At 36.9% G+C, this 23,479-nt stretch overlaps 4 protein-coding genes and 1 pseudogene across 4 annotated transcripts; 2 read left to right on the top strand and 3 right to left on the bottom strand.

Annotated features, from left to right (window-relative positions):
• The first annotated feature begins 1,871 nt into the window (after positions 1–1,871).
• Positions 1,872–2,333, top strand: LOC133305850 (stress-induced protein KIN2-like). Its single transcript, XM_061506092.1, has 3 exons — positions 1,872–1,945; positions 2,089–2,157; positions 2,256–2,333. Exons 1-3 carry the CDS (start codon positions 1,892–1,894, stop codon positions 2,331–2,333), a joined length of 201 nt encoding a protein of 66 aa, XP_061362076.1. The 5' UTR covers positions 1,872–1,891.
• Positions 2,334–3,318: 985 nt separating this feature from the next.
• LOC133305869 (short-chain dehydrogenase reductase ATA1) lies at positions 3,319–4,317 on the bottom strand. Its single transcript, XM_061506113.1, has 2 exons — positions 4,250–4,317; positions 3,319–4,123 (listed from the first exon to the last, which is right to left on the bottom strand). The coding sequence occupies exons 1-2, from the start codon at positions 4,309–4,311 to the stop codon at positions 3,319–3,321; spliced, it is 867 nt and encodes a 288-aa protein (XP_061362097.1). The 5' UTR covers positions 4,312–4,317.
• Positions 4,318–5,437: 1,120 nt separating this feature from the next.
• LOC133305863 (pentatricopeptide repeat-containing protein At3g02490, mitochondrial-like) lies at positions 5,438–8,797 on the top strand. Its single transcript, XM_061506107.1, has one exon. It carries the CDS (start codon positions 5,558–5,560, stop codon positions 7,463–7,465), a length of 1,908 nt encoding a protein of 635 aa, XP_061362091.1. The 5' UTR covers positions 5,438–5,557; the 3' UTR covers positions 7,466–8,797.
• A 7,270-nt stretch (positions 8,798–16,067) lies between these two features.
• LOC133305851 (uncharacterized) lies at positions 16,068–20,930 on the bottom strand (annotated as a pseudogene).
• Positions 20,931–20,960: 30 nt separating this feature from the next.
• Positions 20,961–22,679, bottom strand: LOC133305852 (uncharacterized). Its single transcript, XM_061506093.1, has one exon. The coding sequence runs from the start codon at positions 22,677–22,679 to the stop codon at positions 20,961–20,963; it is 1,719 nt and encodes a 572-aa protein (XP_061362077.1).
• Positions 22,680–23,479: the final 800 nt, after the last annotated feature.

The following is a 23,479-nucleotide window of genomic DNA, read 5'->3' on the forward strand; positions in this document are numbered from 1 at the left end:
CACATGCCAATAGTTATATTCATAACAAGTAACATGCTAGGTCAAACTGACACATTTAAACACAAACTTAACATTTTAAGACAAAAGCTCGACCCGTTAACACCCCTATCTACAACTACCCTTTTTTAACTAAGTTTGACCAGTAAGACATAAAAATTACATTTTCTCTCTTTGCCACATCAGCCGACAATGTCTGAAAAGAGAGAAAAAAAAGAATGCTTTATTGTTATAACTCTGTCTTACTGGTCATATTTAATTAAAAAAATGTAGCTGAAAATACTCTCTGTCATAGAGAGAGAAAAAATATTAATGAATAGAGAGAGAAAATACCATGGACATGAGGTCCACTATTCTTGCTTTCTCTGTGGCAGAGAATATTTTTTTATCCTAGAGGCAAAAATATTTCTCAAGCTGTTTGAGATATATTATCTCCGGTCACTCCAAAACTACATTGTTTTGTTTAGTTATTTCTTTATATTAATTGATTCATCTTTAAATGGTTATGGTTTTCTTTTTCTCTCTTATTTTATTACTCCATCTTTGTACGATTATGATTTAGTAGCCGGAGATAAAATTATCTCAAGCAGCTCGAGAAATAATAAGCTATATATATATATATATGTGGGGTTTTAGTTTGTCCTTTAACATGACATGAAAAACTTTCCTACACACACAACATTTTGTGGGGCCCACACTTTTTAAAGCAAAAAAAAAAAACTAAGGCACGCAAAACGAATCTCTATAAATTACACAATCACTTTTCCTACAATATAGCTCTTATAAAACCCTATATATATGGAATCAACAGACAAGATTGAGAGTGTAACTTACACTGGTGTAAAATGATCCTAACCCTATATATATATATATATAGGGCTTATCGTTTCTCAAGCTGCTTGAGATAATCTTATCTCTGGCTACTAAATCATAACCGTACAAAGTTGGATAAATGGTGATAAAGAAAGAGAGAGAAAAAAGGAATTATAACCATTCAAAGGTAAATCAATTAATATAAGAAAATAAATAAATAAAACGACGTAGTTTTGGGATAGCCGGAAATAAACTTATCTCAAGCTGCTTGAGAAATGTTTTTCCCATATATATATATATATATATATATATATATATATATATATATATATGTATAGGGAAACATATTTCTCCGAAAACTTGAGATAAGTTTATCTCCGACTACTCCAAAACTACATCGTTTTGTTTATTTATTTCCTTATATTAATTGATTCACCTTTGAATGATTATGATTCTCTTTTTCTCTCTTCCTTTATCACCATTGATCCATCTTTGTGCGGTTATGATTTAGTAGCTGGAGATAAAATTATCCCAAACAGCTTGAGAAATGATAAGTCGATATATATATATATATATATATATATATATATATATATATATATATATATGATGAATATATAATATATAAATTGCACCGATACGCACCACTAGGGTTAGCCTAGTGGTGTGGGGTGTGTGTGTTAGAAGTGTGTGTAGTGTAGGGTGTTGTGTTCAATTCCTTGTAACCTCCAAAAAAAAAAAAAATTGCACCGATACAAAAAATTTCTCCAATTAAAATTTATATATTCATTTCACAAGAAAGAATTTGTCTATACATTAAATCAGCAAGAACAGAACCTAGCTAAGAATAGTAATTAGTTCTCCTCCACACCACAGCTCTCCTGGTCAACCGGTTTAAATGCATCTCCTTAAAAATAGCATAAATAAAATGTTAGGATCCACGTGGACCCCTGAACATGTGGTAGCCAAATGCAATTCTTTGTGAAACTTACATATAAATATCAACAGAGTGTAGGAAAATTAATCATCATCTCAAACTTTAATTAATCTCGATCTTCAGTTTATTACAGTTTCATAGAAGATGGACTCCCAAAAGATGAGCTACGAGGCTGGACAGGCCAAGGGCCAAGCTCAGGTTCTCTTACTATTCTCACATTTTTAGTCTTTTGGGCGTGCTCAATTTTATATAATATGTTTCTGAGTTGCATAAATGCAATTTACTTAACGATTACATATAATTAATTATATACGTTTTCTCTTTGTGTGTGCATATTACAGGAAAAGACTAGCAACTTAATGGATATGGCTACCAATGCTGCCCAGTCTGCTAAAGAAACCATGCAAGAGGTTCTAATTTTTAACTAATCAACTTGAATGCTTTGTTATGGTGTGAATGTCATGCATGTTTAATTATGTTTTTTTTTTTTTTTTTTAATTGTATGCAGGCTGGTCAGCAGATGATGGCTTCAGCGCAAGGAGCTGCTGATGCTGTGAAGAATGCAACTGGCGTGAACAAAAAGTGAACTAATTAAGCTGAATTGATCATGATCATCCAATTTCAATTAGTTTTTGTTTTTTCTTCTTCTTTGCTAGGGCATTTATGTAAAAAGATGCTCTAATTTAGGTTTATTTTGTATGGTGCTCCTTTTTAGGAGGAGTCTTGTGAATAACTCTTTATATTGTTTCAGCAAGAGAACTTTATGATGTAGCTCTTGCTTATTCATTAATCAATGAATTAGATTCGAGGATAATTTAATACCTTATAGATTTTAATCATGAAATAAAACTAAATCAAAGAGGTGCTTATTCCAATCCTTGATCATGCTGCTAGAAGGCAAGTAGAACTAGTACTATGTCATTCAATCATTTTGAGCTAGCACTGGCCTATGATCATAGTTGAACAAAGATGAAAAGTCAAAGCCTCCTAAAACATCAATCACTATTTATCTCGGTTTGCTAAATTATGATCAATACGTTCTCTTAATCCCCTTCTTTCTGAAGTAAATTTTTGACCATTGTAGCCCAAGTTAATCAAGAATGCAGTGATTGATTGAGAACAACCTCATACTTCTAATACATTGGATCTTTTCAAGAGAATTACTATCTATCTTATTATGTCTTGCAGGCAGAAAGTAAATGCTCTTATTTGATCAACGCAAGCATGACTTATATGTTATGTAGCAAATCACTTATTTAAGTAATGGGATGGTATGGTCGTCAGGAAAAATTCTCTTTTTAGACATTTGTATGTCCACTTTAAGCAGAGATCTAAGTGCCAGGGCTTGTAAGGATGAGTTCTAATGCAACAAGGGCAATACTTCAGCATGAATTTGAGCTTCAAATAAAGGAGAAACCATCTATTACTCTCGACTATTGAACACTATGGAAATATTAAAGAAACTATGTATAATATAGTAGGTAGAGTTAAGAGTATCAAGTTCAATTGTGAAAAGAACTTTATTCACTTTCATGTGTTTGCTCCTCAAATGACAACTAGATTTATTGTTTTCATTTTGGGTCTTGGTAAATGAAACTCATGTTACTATTAGCAGATGTGTGTCCCCCATCAACAGGAAGATTGTGTGCTGTTATGAATCCAGATTCATCACTAGCCAAGAACAGAGCAGCATGTGCCACATCTTCTGTGGTTGCACCTCTCCCCTTAAGTAAACTTGCCCTCTTCCCAATATATTCACTCAATTGTTCAGGGGTAATATCAACTTTCCCAAACCTTCTACAAGCACTGAGAAGCATCTCAGAGGGAACCCCATGTGGAGAGATTGAGTTAACACGAATCAAATGCACTCCCAACTCACAAGCAGCACTTCTAACTAACCCATCCATTGCTGCTTTTGACATGGTATAGGCATGTGAAGCTAAGCCACCCATGATGGCTGCTGCACTTGAAGTACATATGATGGAACCTCCTTTCTGACCTTTGATCATTGCCCTTGAAGCATGTTTGATTCCATGTATGGTTCCGTGAAGGTTGATTGAAAGTAAATGCCTTACAAGGTCCATATCAAGGGTTGTGATGCTTCTTCCTTCAGAGCCTGCAATTCCAGCATTGTTGAGCATTATATCTAGATGGCCTTTCCATGCAACTGCAAGGTCTATAGCTGATTCAACATCTGATTCCTTTGACACATCACAATGTATGTAGCGTCCCCCAATAGAGTCAGCTACTATGGCACCCAGATCATCAAGCACATCAGCAATCACAACATGTGCACCATTTTCTGCAAACAATCTTGCTGTGGAAGCACCAATGCCTCTTGCACCACCAGTTATAACTGCCACCTTACCAACTAGCCTTGAAATTAAAAAGTGATTGAATTGCACAAGAAATATTATTATTCAGTTGAAATTTCTTATACATATCATATGATTATTGATACACTGGAAAATGAGATCATCAACAAGGTTAATAAGTACTAACCTTTTTGTAGATGACTCTTGAGTTTCAACATTCAGAGTCATATGTTGCTCCATTTCATTCATGCAACGTGTTATATTTTGTTTCTATTATTCAGCAATTAGATTGATCTTATATATTGATCAATCAATTATTTGAGGGATGAATTAAAATCAGGTGCCCACAGTATGCTTTGTTCTTTACGTAAACATGCTTGCCGTGCCTTATAACTACTTCTACAACTCATTCTTTTTATTTGTATTTTATTTTCTTGATTCCATGCTCTTGGTTCATCTAATTTCATCCAAGTCTCATGTTCCAAAAAAAAAAAAAAAAAAACGAAAAACTTATGGAGTGGAATCCCTTAACATCCAAAGAAGGCAAAATAACATAGTGTGCAACATATTTTAATCTTTACATATGTTTAATTTCTGAAATCAAATAAATCAATGTTATAAAAGTATCTCACTCTCTCAAGTTTTGTCTACCAAAATAATTTAAAACAAATATGAAAAAAATACTATTGCACCATTTATTTCAAGGAAAATAACATAAAAATATTAAGTATATTTTTTTTTGGCGATTTCTTCACTAGTTCATCAATTACTCAACTAATCTAGTCGAGTCGGGCATGATTACAAGGATAACAAAGTTCTTTCTATCAAGTTTTTGACATAATTGTATACTCAGAAGTCAAATTCAAGACAACTAATTAAGGTAGAATAACCCCAAGCCAGTTAATTCACATGTTTGGTGATAAAATCTCTTTTCTTCGAAAAAACTGTAAAACTTACTCTAAAAACATTTTTTTCAAACACCACTCACTTAAAATACAAAATATTTCTTTTTGGTGACCTTAAAAAAATTATTTTCGGTAAACTTATAATTTAAAAAGACCAGAGCCCAATGGCATTGGCAATGGAGGGTAATCAGGGTACCCGAATCCTATTTCGCAAGGCCCAAATCAAAATCAAAATCTCCACTCAAAAAAAGAAAATAAAATACAAATCCCTCTAAAACCCTAGTTTCTGTTTCACTCCCTCTCCCTTTCTTCTCTCACTCACAATCTGTGCATTTTCAAAATAAAAAAGAAATTTCTTTTTTGGGTTACCTTATGAAATTATATTTGGTAACTTATAAAGACCAGAGCTCAATGGCATGCCCCGATCCTAATTCCCAAGGCCCAAATCCAAATCTAAATCTCAAAAACAAAAAAAAAAAACTCTAAAACCCTAGTTTCAGTTTCTCCCTCTCTCTCTTCCTTACTTCTCTCACTCAAAATCTCTGCATTTGGTTTCAAATCCGAAACCGTTTGATTCGTTGTTTGCAGCAATGAGACATCAATGGCGTCTTCGTCATCTTCTTCTTCTTCGTTGTGCTGATCATCGCATTTCCAATCACTCTCAGCAGCTTCAGGTACTTCGCTCTTTCTCTTCTATTCCTCGCTTCACCACAAATTCCACATACCCATTGGGCCCCGCTAGTTTTCTCCGTCGTTTCTCTTCCGAGCCCGTTCTCGCACACGCCGACTCGGATCACGTTGTCATCGCCGACATATTCTCAAAACCTAGGGATTTCGACTACGTCAAGAAGCACCTCGATTCGAGTCACGTTTCGATTAACCACGATGCGGTTCTTGTTGTTCTGGGGAAGCTCGATTCAAACCCTGACGTGGCACGGAGGTTCTTCAATTGGGTTTTGGGAAACGACCCTGAGAGGTTGAGTTCCAAATCATACAACTTGATGCTGCGCATTTTGGGGACAAACGGCGTCGTTGGTGAGTTTTGGGACTTGGTTGGTGTCATGAAGAAAAAGGGTTACGGTGTTTCCAAAGGTGTGAGAGAGAGTGTGTTGGAGTGTTTCGAAAAGGGTGGAATGGATGGCGATGCGATGCAGTTGAAGGCTTTGTTTGATAATGATGAGAAGAAGAATATTTCAATAGTGTGTAGGATTGTTAGAAACAATGTGTGGGGTGATGATATTGAGAGGCAAATTCGCGACTTGAATGTTGGGTTCACTAGCCAAGTGGTTAAGTTGGTTTTGGAGAATTTATGTAATGAGCCGAGTAAAGCGTTGATATTTTTCAGGTGGATTGAGGAGAGTGGGTTGTTTAAGCATGATGGAGGCAGTTATAATGCCATGGCGAGGGTATTGGGAAGGGAAGACTCGATAGATAGGTTTTGGAAGCTTGTTGGTGATATGAGGAGTGCCGGGTTTGAGATGGAGATTGAGACATTTGTTAAGGTGTTGGGGCGGTTTTGTAAGAGGAGAATGATTAAGGATGCTGTTGAGCTTTATGAATTTGCTATGGCCGGCACGAATAAGCCTTCGCCGGAGTGCTGTTCCTTTCTGTTGAGAAAGGTTGCTGCTTCTAAGGAGTTGGATATGGGTTTGTTTTCAAGGGTTGTGAAGGTTTATACTGGAAATGGGAATGTGTTGACTGATTCTATTGTTGATGCTGTGCTCAAGTCTTTAACCAGTGTTGGTAGGATTGGAGAGTGGGATAAGGTTTTGAAAGAAATGGAAGATTGTGGCTTTGTTGCTAGTGGTAATTTACGGAGTAAAGTTGCCTTTCGACTTAGTGCTGCTGGTAACAACGATCAAGCTCATGAGTTTGTGAATAGAATTGAAGCATCTGGATGTAATCCAGATCACGAGACATGGTGTTCTTTAGTTAAGGGGTATTGTGTGGCTGGGAACCTTGATAAGGCTTTTGATTCTTTTAAAGAGATGGTTGAGAAAGAGGGGGTCACTTCTGCCAGCTATACTTTTGATTTGTTAATGAATTCATATTGCCAAATGAATAGGGCAATAGATGCATGCAAGATTCTTTGTCAAGTGGTGAATGAAAAAGAGTTTAAGCCCAGGCATTCTACTTACAAGCTGCTGGTAACTAAGTTATTGGCTGAGGAAGAATTAGCAGATGCTTTAAATATTTTGGGTTTAATGAGAGCCCATGGATTTCCACCTTTTACAGATCCTTTTATTGAACATATACCAAAGAGTGGAAGTGGTGATGATGCTATTCTGTTTCTGAAGGCGATCACTTCAAAGAGGTTTTCATCTACATCCATGTTTCTCCTCATGTTTGATGCCTTTTTCAAGCATGGACGGCATGAAGAAGCACAAAATTTTCTCTCCAAATGTCCACGCTACATCCGTAACCATGCTGATGTCTTGAATCTCTTTTGTACCATGAACTCTAAAGAAACTGCTTCTTCGGGTATGTTGGCTGCTTAACTTTTCAGAATAAATCTCATATTGTACTCTTTTGAAAAATGTACAATGGCATTTGTTCAGAAATTTTGGTGAGAATTTATTCTTTTGTCCTTGATCTTAATTATTGATCTAAGAAGTTGAATTCAAATAAGCCAAAAAACCCCAAAGTTTTTGACATTCTATGATTGTTTTTATGCTATTTGTGTTTCACATGTACCGCATTAGTCCTGTCTTCAACATCATTATTGATTGAAGGACAGCAAACGAATGCTTTGGTTGGTGCTTGATATTAGTGGACTTTGTAGTTCTCTACGCATTAGACTGTCTCAATGTAAATTGTAGATTAAACTGATGCTATAAATTTGCACGTACAAAAAACTCAATTATTTCTACATTAGATTTACCTCTCGATGTGTCAGTGTTGTCGCCAAACTTTTATGTGCAAATCCACATGTGGCACTGCACACTTCTCTATTTCAGTGTTGTTCGAACAGCATTATCAGTAGATTATTGCCTTTAATTTATTATGCAAGCTTCATTTGTCTTGGACTGAACTATTTTCGGATGAGATACTAATGTTTCTAGTCTGAATTACGGTAATGTAACACGTTCCAAAGTTGTGGGTAAACGTGTTTAATTGTTTCTAAGCTTGGGTTTTTGTCTTTCTTGACCAATTTGCATGGATACATGAGGAGCCATAACCGGGTAGGTATTTGACTGGAATATAGGACTGTTTGAACCAAGACAATTGAAAAATTTGTTGTGTGTTTTACTCTATTAACAGCAACAACACTTTTATCCCAAACTAATTGGAGTGTGTTTTACTCTATGGTTTAGTCAATTTTCTAACAATATTGAAATCATGAATGTTAATGCTGTGTTTAAGAGTGGTTTATACATGGTTTATTAATGGAATTTTATTCTGGGCTGCATTGATCCTTATTGCTCTTGTTCTTGGCCGTTCGTCACACTCTTCCACCTTATGACATGCACCTCTGAATTGCCCAAGATATCTAATAGTATGTAGGGCATGATCGATTTAACTTCCAAATGGGCCTCAGCATACAACTCCCATTTCTGTTTTGAGCTGCTGCTGATTTATTGAATGACAATATCATGCCAATGCGGATTTGGTTAATCTCACGTTACGTGATCAGAGGATGGCGAAGAAAAAAATGTTACATGGTCAAAGCTGTTTTACCAGGGTAAATGAAAAATTTCAATTTATAAAATGGTGGATGTGTGAGCACGAGTTTGAATTCTTCCCTCAGCAAGGAAAAGAGTCAAAAGACGACTTTAACTTCAAACGAGGGAGAAAGCTATTTCTTATGTAATTCACACTCATTGGCCCAAAAATGGAATTATAACTCAATATTCTCCATCTCAGCCCGAAAAAACTTGGAATTGAAAAATTACTCTAATAAACAGTCATTTGGTAGGCCTTTGTTATCTTATAAGAATTGTGAAGATTACTTTAAATATAATTTTGGATCTTCTGATTGCAATAAAGTTTTACCCTGGTCCTCATTTTAAAGTCCCATCTTTGGTTTCAATAATGTAAACTCCATTGATAGGTTCCATAAAATCTAATAGTTGGATGACGTATAAATCGCACAATCTTGAAGGGGAAGCAAGAATCTCCCCTCTTTTATTGGCTTTGCTGATATGGGAAAGACCTTGCACAACTCACATTAACAATAATGAAGTCATGTCAATGCCAATTTGCATTAGTATGGAAACTATTAGCACAAAATTGTTGGAATTAAAACAGAAAACTAATATCAAAATTTAATGAAACTAAATAAACCAAGAGTGTTAATTAAAAACGTGTTTTGTGTTTACCAACAAAAAAAAAAAGTGTTTTCTGGTGTGTTTAATTTGTGAAGAATTAGGGGACCATTTAGAAAGAGAATATTGGTTTTTGTATTTATATTACTTTGGAAAAGGGGGGAAGAATTGTATTTATATTTGTTTATCTCAGCATGATTTCTCCGAATAATCATATATTATTGCTGTAATTATTCAGAAAGTGGACATATAACAATAAAAAGGAGCCTTTTATTTATTTATTTACATGCATCAATATTTCTCTGAAGTATTTTATTTTTATTTTTTAATGTAACAAGAAGCGTTTTAACTTAAACTGAAGATCAATTCGGGAGATAACTAATTATTAATCAAAGCTCAAAAACTATTTGCCATAAAACAAATAAAATAAAGGGTTCCTTTTTTGTCATTTGACATGACAAGAGCACTTTCCTACACACACAAATCAAGTGTGGGTCCCACGCTTAAAAAAAAAAAGTCAAACCAAAATCAGGATACGACGCCGTATCCTTGTTGCAGGAATGAACAGTGCCATTCCTGCAACATGATTCTTATATTTCCCTAAAATAAAACGACTAAAAGGAACTTGCATCTAAGACCATCAACGAAATTGATTCAATTCTTTTGTCCAATTTTCATGTCCCCAATCATGTTTCTTCATAAAAATTTAAAACTAAGAATAAAATTTCAAAAAGTTATTGCCAACCATGACAGATGTGTGCTTTTTTGTGTGCTACATTTTCATTCCCAACCACCTAGACTAAGTTCTAAGTTATAGCTACAATATTCTTCCTTTATTTGCAAGCAAAGTAGTAGTTTTTCCTTTTCCTGGTAGCCAATATTCGAGCGGAAATTCACGTTTGGAATGATAATACAACTAATCACTGTGTCTAAAACAAACGTTTATACCGTGAGTTTCTTTTTTCACTTTTTCTGGAACATAGCCTGAGAGATTGTGTTTATATGTTTCTTAAGGCAAAGCATAATGCGGTTGGCCATTGCAGTTTCCCCTAACTAAAGTAACTAGCAAAAACTGTAACAATAATAAAAAACACCAATCAAATTTTTTTTTTATTTGCCATTATAGATGATAAAGACTTTGATGCATTCTTTATGAAAACATTCCGTAACGTATTATGATGACATAACTCAGTTTAGACAATAAAAATGTCGGGTTTTGTTATCTGCATCAAAGCCTTCAAGGAAGGAACAGAGAGAGAGAGAAAGGGTGCAATGGGGGGACCAAAGCATATGCTTTTTGTTGTTCTATGAATACAAAGCTTGAGACTGGTAAAGTCTCTGTCAAAGGGAGGGAACGAATTTTTAAAATTAGCTTTTGTTTCCATTTTGTCTTTGCAAGAAGCATGCGTGTGGTCTTTATCTGTTTTTTGGCTTTGTATTTTCTCCTTCATTCATTAGAATCCCATGGAGCTTGTACTTTTCTTGCAAACCTTATCCTTTTTATGCAGACAAGTTCACTTTATAGTTAGTTAAAGCACAGAAGACAAAGCAATTGTTATGTTCCTTAAACTTTGCACCCTCCAATTACAAAATCCAATGGTTCATCATGAGCTTAATAATTTGCAAGTGTAAATTTCAAGTGTAATATTCAGAAGTCATATGAAAGTACATTTAGCTGGTTTATTGTGTTTTGAGCTGCATATAGAAAATGATAGATCAAGAAGTAACAAACTCTTCATTTGCTCGAAAATACCTCATTCCTCAAAATGATTTAGCTCAGTATAACATCATTTTCAAGCCGTGACAGCATTACCATTCTGATAGCCAAACGGGTTGAATGAGACTTTTCTATGAACAAAACGTGATGAGTGTGACCAAAGAAGCTGAATGCTTTCATACTATATATTTTTATATTCTTGTCATTCCTCAACATTAGTTGCTTCTAATTTCATGAAATTTCCAAGTGGAAATGCTTCTTGGAGTTTCTGCAGTTTCACCTTAAGTCCCTTGTGACAGCTAGCAGAACCAAAGATAAGAAACAAAAGACAAGTTATACTCTCACAGATAATGTGACAAAAATGCCATCATCACGTGATGATTAGTAACTATTGCTTCCCCCGAATCTATTGCATATCAGTTGTAAGAGAAGATGGGACCAAACCTGTGAAGAAAGAATGTGTACATGATAAATTTTACTAACTCAGCTAATGATATTGATATCAGTTAGGTTTAATTTCAGCTTAAGGTGTACTAATCAGTTTTCGTTGATCCTTTTTAGATATGGTTCACTCTCTGAACCTTCTATACTTTATGTAACCCATGCTGTTAGATTTAAGATTTGATAACCGCTACAATATTTGTATAGTGCTGCTTAAATCAGAGTTTCAACCATATCTCTATTCAAACCTTGTTGCTTGAAACCAAAGGTTTTAAGTTTGCTTTGTGGTAAAGCAGTTTAAATGCTCCACATATATAACGGCGTCTTGTAAAAGTGCTTTCCTACAATACAGTATGATTCTATGAACAATGAATATGTGTCTTGTGACATTTTTACCAAGTGATAATGGCATGGTCTTTATTATTTTTTTTTTTAAAAAGGGTAGGCTCCAAATGTCCTAGTTGTTATGCTTGAGAAAATTGTTACAACCCACCTCATTACTTTTAAATTGTTTGTAAGCAGGCTGTAACGACCCGAAATAAAAAAAAAAGAAAAAACAAAGGAGTCGCCACCAATTTTATTTACTTTGGAAAAATTGGAAAACCTCTTATTGCAAACTGGTCTTTAAAACTTTAGATCAAAGGTTCGGGAGTCTAATTACGCGCAGGGAAGGGTGAAAACTTAATCCCACTGCACCCCTGACACATCCGTTAAAACGGTTACCTTGAATTAATTGTGCGAATTATTAATAACTTTTAAAAATATTTGCTCAATCCCTTAAAATAAATATGATTATTTAATTAAGAAAAAAAGAAGACTAAAATTATTAAAATTTTATTTTAGCTTGACGGAAAAGAGTTCCGCTCCGACGTACCCTCCGGTGCAGTGAGGAATTCAAAGCTACGTCGTTCTCTAAAATATTTGTTTGTTTATTGATTTTAATTTTGGAAAAATTCATTTGATTATATTCGATGTTCCCGGATTACCAGGTTGTCCCAACCAAAATGATCCGAGCGAGACACAGGATTAACAAGCTGTCTCAACTCAGCTAATCCATATATGATAATTTTAATTTTATTACGAGTCATGGGTCACCAAGTTGTCTCAACCAAAATGACCCAAATGAAATATTTCGAGTTAACAAGCCGTCACGACTCAGTTAATCCCTCTTTTTGCTATAAATATAACTTGTGATTTTTTTCATGATTAACTAGACAATAATAATAATAATAATACTATTAATCAGATTGTCTAAAAATACGAAGGAAAAAGAAAGGAAAAAGAAAGAAGAAATAAAAATAGAATTCAATGTAAAAAACAAAAAAAAACAAAAAACAAAAAACAAAAATGAAATCCAATATAATGGAAACGCTTGATATATTACGGTAAAAAGAATAAAGAGGAAAGCAAAGTGTTATGTTGCCATCATTAATATAATGCAAATAAAGAGAAATGAATTAAAAAACGGTAATCGCTGCTTCGTGAGTGTACAAATACATAAACCAAAAGCATATGGTAAACTACAAATGTTAAAATATTAAATCATTGAAACATAGCAACATTGCATCGTGAATATGTATGTAGCTAAACTAAAAAGCTGAAGTTTCCTAACCTATGAAATATTAAAATATTCATTTCATAAGAATTACAAAATGGATGGTGTATCACTTGTATATATTTTCGGTAAACAGCATAGCTACACCCACAGGTGTGTTTCATCAAAAAGGGATTTTGCATGTGATATTTTCTAACAATATTATTTTAATCATATTTTTAGCATTTGATGTTTCTGATAACATCAGGGAAAATTGCACATTAATTAATTCTATCATACATCACAAAGACAAATACTAATATAGGACAAAAATCATGCACCCAAGTTAATACGTGGCCTCCTAATGGTACATGAAACAAATAAAATGGATAGAGATTCATGACCACACATCACATGTGGCTGAGATCAAGAGATAATATATTTCAACTTGTTCCTTCAACATTCCAGCCACGAAGTCTTCGATCAAATGAAGGTCCTCACGATGGTGATGGAGAAACTTGCAGCAGTTGACGGCGAGGGCGTGGTAGGGATCGCGTGAGCTTTGGACGATGTAGCACGGTGGTGGACAATCTCCCAATGGCGACCGTGGCGGGGATGAGACCTTGGGTTTTTGGTATTTCACGTTTTTGGAAGATTGTGATGAAGGAGGTTGTGGAGTTTATGTTGGAGAATCTGGGGTCAGGCTTGGTTTGAGTATTTTTGCTGGTTTCTTCTATGATTTTTCACTTCCTCTCTGTTTCCGTTTTGCTCTCCATAAAATCTCAAAAAAAAAGAACCCCCCTTTTTTCACTTCTTTGCTGTTAGCTTTTATAGAAGAAAAACATCAGTCTTTCCTCCTTAAGCCCGGTGGATTTAAGAAAGAGTTGGATCTTCCATGCATTCCAAGACGCTCAGGCCTACTCAGTGTGTGGTCTTCTCCAATTTCTTCTTTTGGACATTGCTTCTAGCTTTTGATTTCGCTCCTCACCTATTTTTGCTCTCTGCTCTTCTTTGAACAAAGTGGCTCTACTTACACAGAGGCGCCAGCTGAGTTGCTCCGTTTTGAGCAGTGATATTGACACATTGATGGGGAGTATGGGTTTTTTCATTATCATTTTTTTATTTTTTTTATTTTTTTTTTATTATTTATTTTTTTTTTGTTGAGAAAAATGGTGCTCATAATAAATTTTTATTTAGGACAAAATTAGGTGTTCACAGTTGCCCCTCTTTATTTGTTTCTTACTATATAATATGACAAATTGCAGTTGGCGTATTATCATTATAAGGAACAAGTAAAGACATGAATCCTAATTTTGTCCAAGTGAGTAGAAATACACACGGATAAGATGCAACCTAAATGTTAAATACAATGAACCTCTGAGCTCGAAATAAAAGATATGAATATCCAATGCAAGGCCTCTAAGCCTAAAAATTAAATTGTAATGAGCGAGCTCGAAATTAAATAACTTGAATTTAAAGTGTACAATCTCTGAACCGGGAAAAATTAAATTACATTGAGTCTCTGAGCTCGAAATGAAATGACATAAATTAAAATGCATGGCCTCTGAGCCAAAAAATTAAATTGCAATGAGCCTCTGAGCTCGAAATTAAATAATGGCGAGCCTCTGAGCTCAAAAATGGATAAATTTAAAATGCATGACCTCTGAGTCTGAAATTAAATACAATGAGCCTTTGAGCTCAAAATTAAATGGCAGAAATTTAAATTGCATGGCCTCTGAGCCGAAAGATTAAATTGCAACGAGCCTCTGAGCTCAAAAATAAATGACATGAATTTAAATTGCATGGCCTTCGAGCCGAAAAATAAATTGCAATGAGCCTCTGAGCTCGAAATTAAATGATAGAAATTTAAATTGCATGGCCTCTGAGCCAAAATAAAAAAAATAAAAAATAAAAATAAATAAATAAATAAATAAATAAATAAAATAAATTGCAATGAGCCTCTGAGCTCAAAATTAAATGACATAAGTTTAAATTGTGTGGCCTTTGAGCCGAAAGATTAAATTGCAACGAGCCTCTGAGCTCGAAAATAAATGACATGAATTTAAATTGCATGGCCTCCGAGCCGAAACATAAATTGCAATGAGCCTCTGAGCTTGAAATCATGAGCTCGAAATTGGATGCTTGTGAGAGAAATAAAAAATTTAAAATGATGAGAAAAATAAGGTAAAATTGTTAAGCTTTACTTAAACGATGAGAAAATAAAGTAGAATCAAGAAACTTTCCATTCTTCGAACGAAAAACCAAACTGACGACCAAAAAGAACTAAAGCCAATCAAACCCTCATTCGTGAGACTTTTATCAGGTCTCAAAACCTCTTGTGAACCTATTTGTCCCATCCTTTTCGCCTCTTTGTTCTTCCTGCCTTTTCCATGAAAATTCACTCCCAACAACATGATTATACCACTCCCTTATGACTTGTGTTCTAAATTATCAAGTTCCACGATCAAAACCAATAATCGAAGAATTGCTACGAGCAATGTTAGTCACATTGTTAAACTTAAATTACGTTACTCGAGACATAAACTTGATAAATAAATATGCATTCATGAGTGGAAAAAGGAAAGAGAAATAAAAATGATGAGATAAGCAAAACCATTCCATTGATATGAAAGTTGATTGTACATGAAATCTTTGTGGGAGGAGATATTAGACACGAAAAAAAAGGAAAAGGACAAGAGAAATTTTGAGATCCCACGAAAAATTTGCCCCAGTATCAGTTTCTTGTCATTCGTTGAATTGATTCTCTTCAACTTTCTAGCTGCATCACCAATGAAGTCATGGTCTCTTCCGCGGTACAATCCTATGTTTCCTCTCTGGATCCTGCCCCCGTGTGCGTTACTTTCTTCAAAAATCTTGGGCAGTTTAGTTTTGAGTCTTTAATGTCCAAGTTGCACTTGCGGGTTTTCAACCTAACTGATTTTGTCTGCCTAACTTTGCTTGAGTGACCTTGTCGAGTTTTCAGCCTAACGAATTTTCTTTTTATCTGCCTTAATTTTTGCTTAGACCACCCTTCCGGGTTTTCAATCTAACAGGCTTTCCCTTTTTTGTTTGCCCTAATTTTTGCTTAGACCTCCCTTTTGGATTTTTGATCTAACAGACTTCTTTTTTTTTCATACTTTTTTTTAGGCATAGAATCTTTTGACAGCATCAGTATTTATTGGTCTTCGTAACTCCTGCCCTTCCATGTCTTGTAGAATTAATGCTCCCCCAGAAAAAGCATGTTTGACCACATAAGGGCCATCATAATTTGGAGCCCATTTTCCTCTAGCATCTTCTTGATTAGGCAAGATTTTTTTTAAGACCAGATCACCTGATTGGAATTCCCTCGGCCGGACTTTCTTGTTAAAGGCTTTAGCCATTCTACCCTGATACAACTGCCCGTGACAAAGAGCTGTCAATCTTTTCTCTTCAATCATGTTCAGTTGTTCATATCGTGCTTTCACCCATTCGGACTCTTCTAATTCTGCCTCCATCAAAACCCTTAATGAAGGAATTTCAACTTCTATCGGAGAGATAGCCTCCATTCCATATACCAAGGAGAAAGGTGTTGCCCCAGTACTCGTACGTATATTGGTTCGATACGCGTGTAAAGCATAGGGTAACATCTCATGCCAATCTTTATAACTCACAACCATCTTGGCAATGATCTTTTTGATATTCTTATTGGCTGCTTCAACTGCACCATTCATCTGAGGTCTATAAGGAGCTGAGTTGTGATGCTTGATCTTGAAATGCTCACATAGTTTTCGTACTTCTGCACCGTTAAGATTAGGAGCATTATCTGTAATTATCCTTTCTGGAATCCCATATCTGGAAATGATATCTCTCTTGAGAAACTTGACAAACACCTTTTGTGAAATGTTGGCATACGATGAGGCTTCTATCCACTTGGTAAAATAATCTATTGCTACCAGGATAAAGCGATGCCCATTCGAGGCCTTTGGATTGATCAAACCAATAACATCTATTCCCCACATCGAGAACGGCCAAGGAGACACCATATTGTGTAATGGAAAAGGCGGTGAATTGATACGGTCTGCATACATTTGACACTTTTGGCACTTTTGAACATGTTCTACGCAATCTGCCTCCATGGTGGACCAATAATATCCGCTCCTCATAATCTTGCGCGTCATCATATGTCCATTGGCATGAGTCCCACAAATTCCCTCATGGACTTCAATCATGATTGAGTGAGCTTCACGAGCATCTACGCATCTTAAAAGGGTGCCATCATGACTTCTCTTGTACAAAATTTCTCCGTTCAAGAAAAAGGCCATCGACAACCGGCGAACGGTCTTCCTATGGGCTTCGTTTGCCCCAGTTGGGTATTCTCTGTGCTGAATATACTGTTTGATATCAAAGTACCAAGGTTTACCATCTGGCCCGTTCTCCACACTAGCGCAGTGAGCTGGTTCATCTCTCATCTCAACTTGGATAGGTTGGACATCACTGAGGATATCCAGCTTAGTCATTGCAGCCAACGTGGCTAGAGCATCTGCAAATCGATTCTTGTCTCTAGTTAAATGCGAGAATTCTATTTCTTCAAACTCTGCAATCAATCGAGTCAAGTACTTTTGGTAGGGCACCAACTTCGCATCTTTAGTCTGCCACTCGCCATTCACCTGGTAAATGATAAGAGCTGAATCCCCAAATACTTCCAACAGTTTCACTCCTAAATCGATCGCAAGACGTAGACCGCTTGCACAAGCCTCATATTCTGCAATGTTATTGGTGCATTCAAAGTCCAGCTTGATGGCCACCGGGTATTGCTTGCCGGTTGGTGAAATGACCACTGCTCCTACACCACTGCCGTGCATATTAACTGCCCCATCAAAATACATTTTCCATGCACTTTTCTCAATCTCATCTTCTTCTACTGCCAGTATTTCCCCGCCTGGAATTTCAATTTGCATTGACTGGTCGTCTTCAATGGGATTTTCAGCTAGGTGATCTGCAATTGCGCTTCCCTTGATCGACTTCCGAGTCACGTATTGGATGTCAAATTCTGAAAATATCATCTGCCATTTTGAGACCTTTAAAGAAATATGAGGGCTTTCAAATATATACTTCAAAGGATCTATTCGAGATATCAACCAAGTGGTGTAATAAACATGTACTGTCGTAGTCTTTTTGAGCTCAACACTAGAGCACAACACGTCTTCTCGATTGCCATATAACGAACCTCACATTCATTGAACTTCTTGCTAATGTAGTACACAACTTTCTCTTTCTTACCAGACTCATCATGTTGCCCCAGCATTGCTCCCATGGAGGTGGGCAGCACAGTCAAATACAAAATCAAAGGGCGACCTGGTGTTGGCGGTACCAAGATAGGGGGTTCAACAAGTAAGCCTTTATTTTGTCGAACGCCTTCTGGAAATCTTCATCCCACTTCCCTGGTTGATTCTTCCTTAATAGCTTAAAGATAGGCTCACAAGTGCTAGTTAAGTTTGCAATGAATCTAGCAATATAATTGAGTAGTCCCAAGAAGCTTCTCACATCTCGCTCTGATTTAGGAGCGAGCATATCTCGTATTGCTTTTGCTTTTTCTGGATCCACCTGTATTCCTTCTCTACTAACAATGAAACCGAGCAATTTTCCTGAGGATGCGCCAAAAACACATTTGCTAGGGTTCAATCTCAACTGGTACTTTCGGAGTCGTTCGAACAACTTTTTCAGGACTTTCACATGACTCCCCCCTTCTTTTGACTTAGCAACTATGTCATCCACATACACTTCAATCTCCTTGTGCATCATGTCGTGGAATAATACAACCATAGCGCACTGATAAGTAGCCCCTGCATTCTTTAGTCCAAATGACATCACTCTATAACGAAATGTCCCCCAAGGAGTAATAAAAGCAGTTTTTTCTTTATCATCAACATTCATGAGAATTTGATTATACCCCGAATATCCATCCATAAATGAGAATGTATGATACTTGGCCGTATTATCAACAAGTACATCGATATGAGGAAGTGGGAAATCATCCTTCGGACAAGCTTTATTTAAATCCCTGTAGTCTACACACACGCGGATTTTTCCATCCTTTTTAGGCACATGCACTACGTTGGCTACCCAATCTGGGTATACTGAGACTTCTATAAATTCTGCCTCTAACAACTTTGTCACCTCTTCTTTAATTTTCAGGGATATATCTGGGCGCATCCTCCTTAACTTCTGCTTTTTTGGTTCAGCATCCGGGTACAAGGGAATTTTATGTGATGCAATCCTTGGATCTACTCCAGGCATATCTCGGTAAGTCCATGCAAAGACATCTAGATACTCTTTGAATAATTGAATCATCTCTTCCCGCTCGGGATTATCAAAAAATTTCAATTCTTTCTTCTCTTCCTCAGTGCCCATATTGATCAACTCAAACACCTCATCATTCAAATCAAATTTCTTTTCCGAGCCTTCTAACAACTTTGAAAATTCTTCTACTATTTGCTCCTCATCAGACCCTGGATCTTCTTCATTGATAGCCACAAGAGAATCAATCGGTGAGTTTTCAAGGTCCCTTTCATGAGGCAAATTTTCAATGAGATCAAGATTCCTGGAAAGTAATTTATGTTGAGTTGGAATACAACATATATAATGGCACAAAAGTAAGAACGCAAGGAATAATGAAAGGATGAACGTGAGAAAAGAAGAAGAAAAATGATAATAATAACGCTGGTTAAAGAATTTAAAATGAAAAAAAAACCAAATTGGATGAGAAATAATTAAAATTACTGAAAATCCATACAAATTCATTTACTTAATTAATGTCTCGCGCAACATAACATAAGTTTCAAAATGGCTCAAACAGCTGCTAATACAAATCAACTAGACAATTACTTCATAGCAATCACATCAATAACTGGTTCTGTCTACCAATTCTTCAATGCTTCATCATTAGTGGACAGACGAATCGTGCTGCATCCTTTTAGGTCTTCATCATCCAGTGCATTGATATGGAGATGGTGTGGGAGATGAACGACCTCTTCAGGCATAATAACCTCTGCTGGCACCGGGAATGTTTCTCTTAGATGGGGAATTTGTTGCGTCTTGCCCTTGTTGCCTCTTCTTCTCTCAACTTTTTCCTCAAACGACCCTTCATACCCTAAACCAAATTTATTTGATTTTTCTGGAACCATTATAGGTGATCGGCTACCTTGCAGCTGCGAGCCCAAACCTTTACCCACCTTATATCCACTCTTGGCCATAATTCGAGCGATTATCTCATTCACACCTTGCCCCAGTGATTCATCTTTTTTGCAACTAGATTCAACAACTTCAAAACTATGCCACCCATTTCCTTCTATCGGATTTGTTTTTTCAACATACGGCACCGAGACTGGTTTAGAAATCATGATTTCTTCTTCTCCATGGATGGTGACAATCAACTCATTCTCGATATATTTGACCTTTTGATGCAGGGTAGAAGGCACAGCACCTGCTGCATGGATCCAAGGTCTACCCAGGAGCATGGTATAGGCAGGTTCGATATCCATGGCTTGGAATAAAACCTGAAAATTACTCGGGCCTATCTCTAAGGCTAAAACTATCTCCCCTAGAATTCCTCTCTTTGTACCATCAAAAGCTCGCACAATCATCTCTTGAGGGGTTAAATCATTCGTGCTCATCGATAGCTGAGACAAAGTTGACAGTGGTAGGACATTTAGTGCTGATCCTCCGTCAATCAAAACCTTGGCTATAATATACCCTTTACATTTCAGTGTTATATGCAGAGCTTTCGAGGTCTTCTCCGATGAACAGACAACTTCATCATTTGAGAATGTGATCATGTTAACATGTTTCACTGGATCTACCATGTTGACCACGTTTTCAGGAGTAACATCTGACTTGACATAAGCCTCACTCAACATATTCATGAGCGCCTTTCGATGAGATTCCGATGAGAGGATCAGTGATAGAAGTGATATCCTAGCTGGAGTTTTCTTCAACTGTTCCATCACATCGTATTCACTTTGCTTCATGATCTTTAAGAGCTCATCTTCCTCTTTTTCTTATTTCTTTTCATTGTTGATGATTCCTTCACCTCCTTCTTCCTTTCTATTTTTCTTCATTTCTAGTTCTTTCGGGCAATAGAATCTCCCGCTTCTCGTGACTTCCCCCACTCTCATTGTGTTCATTGATTCTTCCACCGAGCGAGTATCATCAACATTGGCTCTCGAGGTGTTTCCAATTTCTTCAACACTTGTCTCGTAGTTCCACGGTACTGCATGAGTATCATTATAAGAAAAAGGCGTTGGTTTCTTCACTTTCATAACCATTTTCTCAGGCACAGGATGCTTGTTAATAGGTGGCACCCGAAGTACAAAGTGTTCTACTATATTAACCTCTTCAGGAAAAGCATTCTTTCGCCTGGCCTGTATGACACCCAATGTGATCAAGCCTTGGATTCGGACTTTGAAATCCCAACAGTTTTCAATATCATGTCCTATGTGTCCATTGTGGTACGCACAACTTGACTCATCATCGTATTTTTCATCATCCTTCATCAAACAACCTGGCACCGTGATGTCATAACCAGCTTTTTTTAAACACTCCCATATACCCGACATGGGTGTACGCAGACTCGGAACTTTCTTTATCACGGTATCCTCTGTTTCTATAGCATTCACCTGATTCTTTCCTTCATGACTCGGGATGGGGTTATTGACAATATTAGGCCCAGTCTCTTCTTGGATATCCAATCTTCCGCAAGCAATCAACTTTCTTACTGCTGTTTTGAAGGCCTCACAATCTTCAATGGAATGTCCTGCCACTCCCATATGATATCTACAAGTAGAATTTGGATTATACCATGCTGGGAACGGAGGTTGCATTGGGCGCACAGGGTTTTCTGAGATCAAATGAGCATCAAACAGACGTTGGAATAAATCCGTATTGGAGATAGACAGCCTTGGAAATGGTGGAAGATTTTGGGGACGAAAAGGGGTTTGGTTTTGGGAGTTTTGTTGTGGTTGAGTGTAATTTGGACGATACTGTGGACGTGTGGGGGGACGAGGAGCATAAGACGGACGAGTTGGCACATATGGTGATGGGGTAGGTATGTTATTTACACGAAAATGTGGGGTAGGCGTAGTGCTTAAATTTGGGAAGTTTTGTGGCGGCGGCTGAGAGAATGTGGGTGTTTGGTAAGAGGGATACGGGGTAGGATGGTACGATAGTATTTGGTGGACTGGGTTTGGCATGGGGTATTGAGGAACAAAAGATTGTTGTTGTTTGACATGATTTACTTCAGATTCTCGTTTCTTGGATTGCAACCCTTTTTTAGGAGGGCTACTCTGCCTGTAGTCCATTGGCAGCTTTCCAGCCTTGGCCAATATCTCAATTCGTTCCCCTGCCGCTATGAGATCAGCAAAGTCACGATACGCAGCGCCGGCCATCGTTCCAACATATGGAGCTCCTAAAGTCCCTAGAAAATAAGAGCACATTTCAGACAGTGTCAGCGGAGGTTGGACTTGTGCAGCAAGAGCTCTCCATCTCTGGGCATACTGCTTAAAGGTCTCATCATTCACCTTTTGCAAAGCCCCTAACTGTTCCCTAGTTGGGGCAGTATCTAAGTTGAAGCGATATTGGTTCATGAATGCGTCTGCCAAGTCTTTCCAACAGGCAATTTTAGAATGATCCATCTGGATGTACCACTCTAATGCTGGACCAGCCAAACTCTCATGGAAGAAACTAACGAGGAAGACCTCATCTTTGGACCATATTGCCATCTTCGTGCAGTACGTCTTCAAGTGGATAATTGGGTTTGTACTTCCATCATACTTACAAAAATCTGGGACTTTGAAATCTTTAGGGATAATCACGTCCATCGTGGAGCATAATTCCTCCACCCCAAGAGATCCGTAAGCACTAGGGCCATGAATAGCTTTTCCATCTTCTCCATCCATCCATCCTTTATTTTATCCTTCTGACCAGAGACGTGACCATTCCCAGACTGGGTTCCCGTCGCCTGTCCCGCGGTGAAATCATTTGTCCCAGCTTGTATGTGTGCCTCAGCATCGGCATTCCCCATTGACTGATATCCTTCACCAATATGAATTGTATGAGTTTGACCATTAAGATCGTTCGTTGCATCTCCCATCCCATTCATCCCTTGGGTACCGCCTGGCTGAGTCGTTGACTGTTGCTGCGCATTGATGGACACTGCTAAAGCTCGCAATAAATCTTCCATCGTATTCATTCTAGCTCTTACGTCGTCTACTTCCTGGCTTATGTTCCTCCCCTCTTGATCGCCTGCTTCCATTCTAGTCCGAGATCTGGTGTTGTGAACTCGGGTTTGATTGGTATTACTTCTCCTTGGTCGCGCAATGTTTGAGTCTTAAAATATATTCTGCAAGTGAGAGCAATTAAATTTGGAAGAAAAATGTTTATTTTATTTTGTGTAAAGATGGCGTAATGAGTATTATTATCAATGTTCTTATTTTTTAGAATAATATTAATATTGCAAGTTTGTCGGAGAACCATTGATGCGTGTAAGTTTGACGTGAGTATCATTGATTGTTTTTCTTAG

This window comes from Gastrolobium bilobum, unplaced genomic scaffold, assembly GCF_033153095.1.
Source record: "Gastrolobium bilobum isolate Gb01-03AN ecotype WA unplaced genomic scaffold, APGP_CSIRO_Gbil_v1 utg20561, whole genome shotgun sequence".
NCBI lineage: Eukaryota > Viridiplantae > Streptophyta > Magnoliopsida > Fabales > Fabaceae > Gastrolobium > Gastrolobium bilobum.

Bases quoted from the DNA above. Each gene is read 5' to 3' on its own strand.
- LOC133305863 (XM_061506107.1), top strand. From the start codon at position 5,558: ATGAGACATCAATGGCGTCTTCGTCATCTTCTTCTTCTTCGTTGTGCT.
- LOC133305850 (XM_061506092.1), top strand. From the start codon at position 1,892: ATGGACTCCCAAAAGATGAGCTACGAGGCTGGACAGGCCAAGGGCCAA. The intron at 1,946-2,088 runs GTTCTCTTACTA...TGCATATTACAG, and splicing joins AGGCCAAGGGCCAAGCTCAG to GAAAAGACTAGCAACTTAAT. The intron at 2,158-2,255 runs GTTCTAATTTTT...AATTGTATGCAG, and splicing joins CTAAAGAAACCATGCAAGAG to GCTGGTCAGCAGATGATGGC.
- LOC133305852 (XM_061506093.1), bottom strand. From the start codon at position 22,679: ATGGCAATATGGTCCAAAGATGAGGTCTTCCTCGTTAGTTTCTTCCAT.
- LOC133305869 (XM_061506113.1), bottom strand. From the start codon at position 4,311: ATGAATGAAATGGAGCAACATATGACTCTGAATGTTGAAACTCAAGAG. The intron at 4,124-4,249 runs GTTAGTACTTAT...TTTAATTTCAAG, and splicing joins CAAGAGTCATCTACAAAAAG to GCTAGTTGGTAAGGTGGCAG.